The 11301-nt window shown below is 42.6% G+C and overlaps 1 protein-coding gene across 3 annotated transcripts in view; it reads left to right on the top strand.

The window, feature by feature from the left end:
• The first annotated feature begins 1053 nt into the window (after positions 1 to 1053).
• LOC106590282 (uncharacterized) overlaps positions 1054 to 11301 on the top strand; it is an 81017-nt gene continuing 70769 nt past the window's right edge. The window contains exons 1-2 of one of the 3 annotated variants that reach the window (XM_014181124.3): positions 1054 to 1460; positions 1554 to 1633. In XM_014181124.3, coding sequence (XP_014036599.2) covers positions 1450 to 1460; positions 1554 to 1633 — 91 coding nt within the window. In that variant the 5' untranslated portion in view covers positions 1054 to 1449. The remainder of the gene's footprint in view (positions 1461 to 1553; positions 1634 to 11301) is intronic. The other 2 variants (XM_014181123.3, XM_014181122.3) reach the window with 2 other exon arrangements.

Genomic DNA, 11301 nt, shown 5'->3' with positions numbered 1-11301 from the left:
CTTTATAAATCCTTTATTTGGTCATAGGAAACAGAAGGGTATACAGTAAGTGGCACAAAGGTGACAATTAACTGACAATTATTTGATACAACAATGTATGAAATGTATTTGTGCCTGATGCATATTTTCTCATTTCAAGGCCAGGCAAGATCCATTTAAAACAGGAAAACGGTAGGACAGAGAGATCACTCTTTAATCTAGAGAGAGGGAACTTGATGTGTACATTCATTTGAATCTGGAATAGGTAGCGATACACAGTCAGGACCAAAATGATTGGCACCCTTGATAGAGATGAGCAAAAAATACTGTATTATAATACAAAAATTGAGCTATATTGCATGGAAAAAAAGGACAAATATAGTATTTTATACTAATACAATAGCTTAGAGAAAGGCATTTTGTTAACAAAGACATTTTTTAAAAATCTAAAAAAGATAGGGGCCAAGATTATTGGCACCCCTGTTTTCAGTATTCCATCACCCTCCCCTTGCCAGGATAACGACACAGATACTTTTTCTAAAATGCTTTATGAGATTGGAAAACACATTTGGAGGGATCTATGACCATTCCTCCATATTGAATCTTTCCAGATCCTTGATATCCTTCGTCTGTTCTTATGGGCTGCCCTCTTCAATTCAAACCACAGGTTTTCAATGGGGTTCAAGTCCAGAAACTGAGATGACCATTGCAAAATGTTGATTTTGTGGTTAAGTAACCATTTCTTTGTGGATTTTGATGTGTGCTTGAGGATATTGTCTTGCTGGAATATCCACTTCTGGCCAAGTGTCAGCCTCCTGGCAGAGGCAACCAGGTTTTTGGCTAACATTTCCAAGTACTTGATCAAAATCATGATGCCGTTGACCTTAACAAGGGCCCCAGGACCTGTGGAAGCAAAATAATCCTATAACATCAACGATCCACCACCATATTTTACAGTAGGTATGAGGTACTTTTTTGCACAGTCTTCCGTTTTTCGGTGCCCAACCCACCACTGGTGTGCTTGGCCAAAGAGCTTTATCTTCATATCATCTGACCATAGCACTGCCTGGAGTTTGATCAATGACATTGGCACTTGGATTGGAACCAATTTGAGCAAATGTATTAGAATTTACTGTATGTCAGTATTTGTATGACTCATTTTAGACAGCATTTTTGTTATCTTTATCAAGGGTGTCAATCATTTTGGACCAGACTGTATGAGGGCAGAGTTGGATAAAGCAGTGGTCCACGAAGAGCGACTGTGAGGAGTCAGATTTCAGTGTTTGAGGACCGGTTCAGTCTTGGAGGACTAAAGCTGCCTTTGTTTCATTTGCAAATGCGGGCAGTCCAAGTGAGGGGGAGAGCAAGATCTTTTTAAGAGGGAGTGAGTGAGGGATAGAGCGGGCTCCAACTCTTACAACTATCACATTGGAACAAGAGGACTTTTGTGTGGACTTAACAAGATCGAAGATGACTTCACGGTAAATTCGCACATATTTTACGCGCATTGAAAGTGTTTTGACAAACCGAGAATTGAACTCAGCTAAATTATTCACTTTTTTCCCCTCTATCAGCAGCCTCTCCCTGTGGTCCTTTGGAATACATCTCGCCTTGTGGTACTGCCAATTGTCGACTGCATATCAGCTTCTGGACGGTACGTAACGCTCATAATTTTTCCGCCCCTGTTCTCTCTCATTTGGATTAACTGGTTAAGTATTGTGAGAAAGTATTAAGCACAACTATCGCAAATATGCATCCATTCATTCATGCATGCATTGCTTAATAGTTAGATGACATCACATAGTCTGTGCGAGTTTAGCTAAAGGATTTTGTGATAATGCACATCATATTCTAAAATTCCTTGGCGCAATCGCCTTTGCGTAAAGTTGGTTGCGTCTTGTGGGTGTAAATACACAGCGCGTGTGTTTGACAGCATCGACAACCAAGTGTTATACCGATCAGTCATTATTCTTTGGGTAACGTGTCATTCTAGCAACGCTCTGTCTATCTCATAACTGTACAGTGCGACACTTTTTTTTTATTAACGTGGAATCAGAACATGTCCACAGAAATGTGGAAAGCTGAAGATATGAATGATGCAGCGTATTCACAGGTCATTTTTTTGTGGCTGGTTGTGTGGCTTGCTGTGCGCTCTGTCTACGGTGTCTGCGGAGACGTTTCAATGATCTGTCAAGATGATCTGTCACCGTGACTAATGGTAAAAAGTAACGCAAGATGTGCGCGACTCAGCAGGTATTGACTGTGATAGCAATGGCCACTGAAAGGATTTGCCACAGATCAAGGACGCAGACAGTAGATGGCTGTGTCTGGAAGATGAAGAGCACAGGCTACCTGCTGTATCAGTAGCCAACCATGTAATTGAGTCGGAGCAGTAGATGGTGTTTTGTATTACTTTGGATACATTTCCCGCATATAACCATCCAGTAGACCTCATCGGATGTCAGCTAGATAGTTCAGACATTTTACAGGACAGTTGGGACTGATTATGGGCCCGGGCCAAAGAAAAATGATACACTTCTCAAGGGAAAGGTGTGTATGTGTTTGTGATTTCGTGCATGTCTCTAATGACACGTCCCTGACTTGGCTTCAACTTCAACTCAAGGTCAATGCCTGGGTTAATATTAGGCTTCTTCATTTCATTGGGGTTAGCGTTAGCCTATGTACGGCTCCGTCTGATAAATTACCTGTGTAGTGACTGACCGATAATTACTGTCTCTCCTCGTCAATAGAATGGCACGCAGATTGCCATTTTGACAAGCTCTGGAGATCATATAATCACCACCATGAGATGACCTCACAAAAAGCACCTTTGTTTTCGCTAGCACCATAAAACAATTATGGGCTGCCAAGTCATTGTAATGTGGCCCCGGGAGCTTAATGGTTGAGCTCATTCCTTCTGAGTTAGAGTCACTTGGCTCTTACAAGAACAAAAATCTATATGAGCAAGCTGTCTCTAATTTTCTATGGAAAATAACTCTGAAGTATGATGACTTGTGACTGAGGGGAATGTGGAGCTGGGGGAAAACTAGTGATTCTACAGCCTTGACAGTTTCCTCGACTGTATTTCCTGTCAGCTGTTTGTGGATTTGCCATATTCATAAACTGCTCGAAGATGATTCACTTTTTTGGAGAAAAAAAATAATTCAGTGTGTGCTGCTTTTGCCAGCGGAGGTCATTGGGGAGAAATATTTCCAGGCACATGTAGGCTATGCAGTAAATACTCTAAAAAACAAAGCTGTCGCCTAGTAACGTCTCATCTCATGTATTTGTTGAAATCGAGCTGATATTATCCATTTTGGGGTTTTGTGCTGTATCATACCGCTGAGATCAGGGGTGCCATAATCATTCCATGGAGGGCCTAGTGTCTGTATTTAATATATACATTTTTTTTTTTTACTAATTAGTGACCCAAATGTATCAATTAAGTACAAGGGAGGAGCGAAAACCCAGACACACACTCGGCCCTCGGTGGAATGAGTTTGACACATGTGCCTTAGATACTTTTGACCCTTTCTTGTTCCTTAAAGTCAAAGTCAAATCAAGTCAAAACGAATTCGTCACATGCACCAAATGCAACGGGTGTAGACTTTACCATGAAATGCTTGCATGAAGAAAAATAAAAAAGATATATTGTAACACGAGAGGAATAAAATACACAAGAATGAAACTATGTGTCCTTGTATGCTTTATATCAGTGACAGGGACTAGCCCTAATGGTTTTCTTATCAGCCTAGTCCTGGACAAATACCTGGTTTAAGTGTGTGTCCATGTAATGAGCCCTTACACATACCAGGAGAGTTTACTTTATGAGGTATTGTCATAGATAATTACGTTGTTTTTCTTTTGGAAACATCATAAAATTAGTTTGTGGGAATTCACTCATGGTGATTTGTTGCTTTTAATGCCTGGTAATGTGGAATTTATCTGCCGGCAGACACAATGCACCATTCCACCCTTTGTGTGCTACCCCTAGTCTAAATGCATGTTCAAGTGTTTCCAATTCAGAAAAAGGTTGAAGACTGCTGCCTCTTAAACTTAAATGTGTTAATAATGTCCTAATGATCAATTCTGCAATAGACTAACTAGAGCGACAACATTCACCACTTGAAGGTATTATGTGGAATTTCTTCAACATTGGGGCAAGGACCGTAAAATGTTAGATGCTTAGGCCTACAGCACATGTGGAGACAGTCTACTCATGTTAATGGTTTATTAGTTTGGGAAGGGGGGTGGAATTTGGCAGCCTGATCAGTGTTGGCACCTTCCACACTTAATGATGTTCATGGGACTATTGTAATGAATATCTGAGACACAGAGACAGGCAAAAGGCCTTCAGCTGTTCAAAAGAGGAGCACAGTGATGCACCTCCAAACAGTAATATAATAATGGAGTTTAGCGGAGGCCTTTATCCAAAGCTTGCATACGTTTTAAATATGGGTTGTCCTGGGAATCCAACCCACTATCCAGGCATTGCAAGCGCCATGTCTACGAACTGTGCTACAGAGGACTACAGTGCTGACGGAACTATTTTCCTGTGACCTAGTCTGTAATGTAGCTTACATACTTTGTCTAAGAGATAACCGTTGGGGTAGATAACCATTGGAGTAGTCATTGGAGGAAAGAAGTAATCCCATGTGTTTCACTAATGCCCCTAATGATGATGATGACGATGCGGTGGCGTAATTACACTTGTTATGGTTTTCAGTCGCGGCTCCTGCCCTCAGTTGACCCGGGCCTGGATGTAACGTACTGTATAGGCGAGAGCTGGGAATGATTCAATACTGACATGCGCATGCCATGTGGGGACCACCAACTGAGGGTCTATTTATGGGAACAGCACAGTGTGCTTCCTAAAGAAATGTCAACGTCTGTACTGTGTCCCAGGATACTACACTACACAGATCTACTACACAGATAAGAGGATACTATATATCACTCTGAAGCATGGCTGTGTGTGTGTGTGTGCGTGTGTGTGTGTGTGTGTGTGTGTGTGTGTGTGTGTGTGTGTGTGTGTGTGTGTGTGTGTGTGTGTGTGTGTGTGTGTGTGTGTGTGTGTGTGTGTGTGTGGTTGTGTGTCTGTCTGAATGCTCTTAGTTCTGGACCAGTCCCATGAAGCTTTGAGCCAGAGAGGGGCTTGCATAGTTTGAGTTTCTCCCCCCCCGGGGCTGCTCCCATGTCGGGCTAACAGAGAGAGAGGGTGGCCTCCTGCCAGGCTGCTGAGTTTAGCTGTAATGAAGGATGACTGAGTGGCAGCTCTGTCTTGGTTGTGGGAACACTAGGCTCAGACGTACAGTAGCAGGGCAGACTGCATCACCCCTCACAGTGGCACGACCAATAATGAATGTCAACAGACTCAACACCTCAGTGGAGAGAACTGCACTGACATGACATGTGTTGAACTAAAGGGATAGTTGTTCACCCCAAAATCAAAGTTTCATACCTGAAAAGTGGTCCAAAGTGGAGCTGAGTTCCTACTGGGGAGCTATACATTTTTTTTGGGGGGATAATACATTTTATTTGATCACAAGGTCATGCAAAGGTACAATCATTTATATTTATGCATAAGAACAGCTTCAACAACAAACGCAAATATATATAAACAATGTACAATATTAACAGAAATACAGTAGTTAGATGCTAACGGATTTGTGTTCCAAAATGGCTTAGCATACAAGAAAGGGAAACTACAAAAACAGGATAGTCACTTGTGGCAGAGCATTAGTATCTAAAATACCACGAATAGATTGTGATATTGTTCTTTTTTACACCATGTGTCCAAATCCCTTCCACCCACCCTCCCGCTCCATCCACCCCGATGTTCCTCAATGATACTGTGGTTCATGTCATATATATATAAACTCAGTCAAAAAATAAACATCCTCTCACTGTCAACTGCGTTTGTTTTCAGCAAAGTGTAAATATTTGTATGAACATAACAAGATGCAGCAACTGAGGCATAAACTGAACAAGTTCCACAGACATGTGACTAACAGAAATGGAATATGTCCCTGATCAAAGGGAGGGTCAAAATCAAAAGTAACAGTCAGTATCTGGTGTGGCCACCAGCTGCATTAAGTACTGCAGTGCATCTCCTCCTCATGGACTGCACCAGATTTGCCAGTTCTTGCTGTGAGATGTTACCCTGGTGGCTGGTGGCATTGTCATGCTGGAGGGTCATGTCAGGATGAGCCTGCAGGAAGGGTACTACATGAGGGAGGAGGATGTCTTCCCTGTAACGCACAACGTTGAGATTGCCTGCAATGACAACAAGCTCAGTCCAATGATGCTGTGACACACCGCCCGAGACCATGACGGACCCAACACCAAATCGATCCCGCTCCAGAGGACAGGACTCGGTGAAACGCTCATTCCTTTGACGATAAACACGATTCCGACCATCACCCCTGGTGAGACAAAATCGCGACTTGTCAGTGAAGAGCACTTTTTGCCAGTCCTGTCTGTTCCAGTGACGGTGGGTTTGTGCCCATAGGCGACGTTGTTGCCGGTGATGTCTGGTGAGGACCTGACTTACAACAGGCCTACAAGCCCTCAGTCCAGCCTCCCTCAGCCTATTGCGGACAGTCTGAGCACTGAAGGAGGGATTGTGCGTTCCTGGTGTAACTCGGGCAGTTGTCTGTCCTGTCTCCCTGTAGGCTTGTCTTAGGTGTCTCACAGTACGGACATTGTAATTTATTGCCCTGGCCACATCTGCAGTCCTCATGCCTCCTTGCAGCATGCCTAAGGCACGTTCAAGCAGATGAGCATCTTTCTTTTGGTGTTTTTCAGAGTCAGTAGAAAGGCCTCTTTAGTGTCCTAAGTGTTCATAACTGTGACCTTAATTGCCTACCGTCTGTAAGCTGTTAGTGTCTTAACGACCGTTTCACAGGTGCATGTTCATTAATTGTTTATGATTCATTGAACAAGCGTGAGAAACAGTGTTTAAACCCTTTACAATGAAGATCTGTGAAGTTATTTGGATTTTTTTGAATTATCTTTGAAAGACAGGGTCCTGAAAAAGGGACGTTTCTTTTTTTTGCTGAGTTCATATGTCTCTACACATATATCTCTACACACATGGGTACAAATGTAAACTCCGGTACATAATTAATCCGACACGGGTATCGGTTTCATCAAAATAAAGAAAATGTGCTTTCTTATTTGAGATGCACTAGTCCTTTAAGTAAAGCAAGCCATCGTCCATTGCTGATGAGACGTGGAGATGTTGCTCGGCTAGCTCACCATAAACCCATGATTTGTATTAGTGACACTCACGCCCACGTTCCTGTCTAGAAAAAGTAGAGAGGTGATGGTTTGATGTCCTTCCACAGATATGTAATACAAATGGTTTAGGGCCTTGTTTCAGTAAAAGAGACATACAAATGGGGCCCAGGCCCCACATGGAAAGCATTTATTTATGTTATATGTAAAACTCTGCTCCCTCTGTCCCTCCCTGATTGAATAACAGAGGTTGGCCGCCGTGGCTGTATTTGACTTGACATGCCAAACTGTTTCTTCTTCCAAACTCTCCTAAAATCTGGAAAATATGAAGCAGAGGAGGATGGAGATGGATATTCATCAAGGAAGTGTGTTGCTCTCCTGTCCAAACATGAACCATGGAGACAAAAAACTGGGTGGTTCAGTTTAGTCCTCTCTCCTCTCCCCAAACGGACAGTGTGCGTGTGAACACGTGTGTGGGAGAAATTAACAGACATGCAGGGGAAGGAGAGGAGAAGGTGGGACCTTATGTAAGCTAATGTAAGCTAACTCGAGTAATGTTGCTAATACGAGCCTGTCCCTTGCACTTGCCGGAGAGGCTCTCCAGTCCAGTGTCTTCCAGGCAGACTGTTAGCAAAATACTAGGCTTCCCATGGGTGTCGGGAAAGGGCGAGTGCCCGCTGGGTCTGGTCAATGTCTGCTGCACCATGTACTGTAACGCTGACCAGACCCATTCTAAACTCGGCCGCCATCACAAAGGAAAAAATACTTGTCACACCGTAAGGGTAAACATTCACCAGTATTCATCAAGTTAAAAGCGCCCCAGCTTTAGTTTTGAGTCAGCGTGCCTATGTATGTTTATAGAATTGTTAGATGTGTATGGATGTGTTTATATAGGAGAGGTTCAAGCACATTCTATTTCTCTAGTTCCTTACTTGATGAGGTAATACTTGTTCTTACTTACCCCCTTAGAAGTCCATACCCACTGGGCACACCATGTCATTTCAACATGGATAGTTGGGTAATATTTGGTTGAGATGTTGATCAATCAGATTACAACCTATATTCATCCACTCAACAAGACAGCCAAAAGTTAGTTGAATTTCCAATATGTTATCACTATGCTTTCAACCATCTAAAAGCACAACCAAATTCCAATGGAAAAAACAATGTCTGACTTTTGGTTTAGTTGTCACCCAAATGTATATCACTGTGCTTTCAAACATTTAAAAGCACAGCAAAGTTCAAATGGGAATACAATATTTTATTTATTTATACAACAGGTTAATGCTTTGTCACTGTGCTTTATCTAATAGCAGAATCAATTAACCTGGATTGCAGATGAGATTACATTAAAAGTACATGGTGCAAGTGATCAATGCCATACGAGATTCTGCAATGATTATTACAGCAATTGTGAAGATCTCTACAGACCTACAACGACCTACTGCATGCATGCTATCTTGAACATGCACGCTTTATATGATTACATGAGAAGAAATGTATACCGTAATTTCCGGACTATTGAGCGCACCTGAATATAAGCCGCACCCACTGAATTTATTTTTATTTTGAACATAAATAAGCTGCACATGTCTATAAGCCGCAACACCTCGGTCGTCTGCTCTCTGTGTGTTGACCCAGTCTTCGAGCTAATTTTCTAGTTCGGGCCATCTGCTTTTCTTCCCTCTGAAAGCTTTAGTTGTCTTTTTGCACTGAGTCAATTCCTCACGCTGCTGTTTCCAACATCTTATCATCGACTCATTAAGACCAAGCTCCCGTGCAGCAGCTCTATTTCCTTTTCCAACAGCCAGATCAATCGCCTTCAACTTGAAAGCTGCATCATATGCATTTCTCCGTGTCTTTGCCATGATGAGGGTGACAAAATGACTACCGTAATCAGAATGATGCGAAGTTTGAGAGCGCTCGATTTAATCTAAACAGTAAACAAAAAAGTTGTTTGACCTTAACCCATTCGGCAATTTCATTGGTCTAATGAAAGCTTCATGCTGCCAAAAAACTGAGCATGTCACAGAATGTGTTTTTTTGGAGAAAAAAAAATTGTAAGCGGGAAAAATCCATTAGCCGCGTCATTGTTTAAGCCGCGAGGTTCAAAGCGTGGGAAAAAAGTTGCGGCTTATAGTCCGGAAATTACGGTAGTTAGTTACAGTAACCTTAAAATGTGGCCATGTTACATTAGTTTGTAAGATAACATTAACTTTAGGCTATTTACTGTATTACAAAAGTAATATTGAATTGTGTTTGGTTGACAGCACAACCAAATATCAACATTCAAAGGAGATGTATCTACTGCTTGGATAGTTCCATCTAAGCCACTGGCTTAATCCCATTCTTTAACCTTTATTTTTGGTTGAGTTGGAGACGTGAGTCCAACATATCATTTGTTAACTTGTCGACAAGTTAATAGGCTATATTGTATTTCAAAAGTGATATTTAATTTTGTTTGGTTGTCAACGCAACCGAGTATCATTTGAAGGAGATTCATCTTCTGCTTGGATAGTTCCAATCAAACGTGAAAACCATGTAATGACTACCTCGGAAGCACATTCTATAGAGCAAGTCAAAATGTACAAATATCTGGGAGTAAGGCTGAAAAAGAAGTTGAGCTTCATCAACCATGTAGAGAACCTTGTCTGGAAACTCAAGCTGCGTATTGGGTTTTATTACTGGCACAAAATTTGTTTTTTCTTTGCCGCCAGAAAATGGTTGTACTTTTCTATCTGTGTGACTATGGTGACTATGTGCAAGCCTCAATCTCTACACTGAAGGCTCTTGACTCTGTGTATCATGCAGCCCTTTGTTTTATCACTAATTAGAGACGTGCTGTCGGATGTACATCAATAGCAACCGGTCAAGCTGAAACGCTGGTACATTCTTATTTTTAAGGCCATTTTAGCTCAAAATGAAAAAGCATACAAGCTCAGATCTTAATCTTGTTTTATGCTTACAGTTCTGAAAATTATAACCGAGCATTACTCAGCCCCCTGGTCTTGCAATTCCCTCAAAGCCAACCTAAAACCCCATGACCTGGTGTCCTTGGAAGGGTTCAAAGGGCAAATAGATGAACATGTTGTTGAGACATAGTTTTTTCTAGTTGTCAGCCGATGTCACTAGTTTGCGTTGCCTCAATCTCTTTCTAGCTCAGGCCCCACCTGCTTCAAGATGTCCACTATCATCCCCGTGGCCACGAAAGGGAAAGAAAGTGAACTGAATGATTATTGACCAGTAGCACTTATACTTCCGTCATCATGAAGTGCTTCGAGAGGCTAGTCGAAGACCACATCACCTCTTCCCTCCCTGAAACACTCAACCTTCTCCAATTCGCCTACCGCCCTGACAGATCCATGGACGACGCAATCATTATTGCACTGCACACTGCCCCTACCCACCTGGACAAAAGGAATGCATATGGGAGGATGCCGTTCATCGACTACAGCTCGGCCTTCAATACCACAAAGCTCACGGCCCTGGGACTGAACTCTTTCCTATGCTACTGGGTCCTGGACTTCCAGATGGGCCATCCCCCAGGTGGTGAAGGTAGGCAACATTACCTCCTATTCACTGATCCTCAACACGGGGGCCCCACAAGGGTGCGTCCTCAGTCCCCTCCTGTACTCCTTGTATACACACGACTGCGTGACCTCACACAGTTCCATCTCCATCATCAAGCTCGCTGATGACAGTAGTAGGCCTGACTAACAATGACGAGACGGCCTACAGAGAGGACGTAGGCACGATGACGGCGTGGTGCCAGTTAAACAACCTCAACGTCAACAAAACAAGAGAGCTGATTGTGGACTTCAGGAGTAACCAGGCTGGGCACGCACCCATCCTCATCAATGGGGATGCTGTGGAGAAGTAAGCTTTAGTTGACTTTTTTTTGAGTCAATTCCTCACGCTGCTGTTTCCAACGTCTTATCATCGACTCATTAAGACCAAGCTCCCGTGCAGCAGCTCTATTTCCTTTTCCAACAGCCAGATCAATCGCCTTCAACTTGAAAGCTGCATCATATGCATTTCTCCGTGTCTTTGCCATGATGAGGGTGACAAAATGACTACCGTAAT

This window comes from Salmo salar, chromosome 29, assembly GCF_965601325.2.
Source record: "Salmo salar chromosome 29, fSalSal1, whole genome shotgun sequence".
NCBI lineage: Eukaryota > Metazoa > Chordata > Actinopteri > Salmoniformes > Salmonidae > Salmo > Salmo salar.
This window is presented reverse-complemented; position numbering and strand designations above follow the sequence as displayed.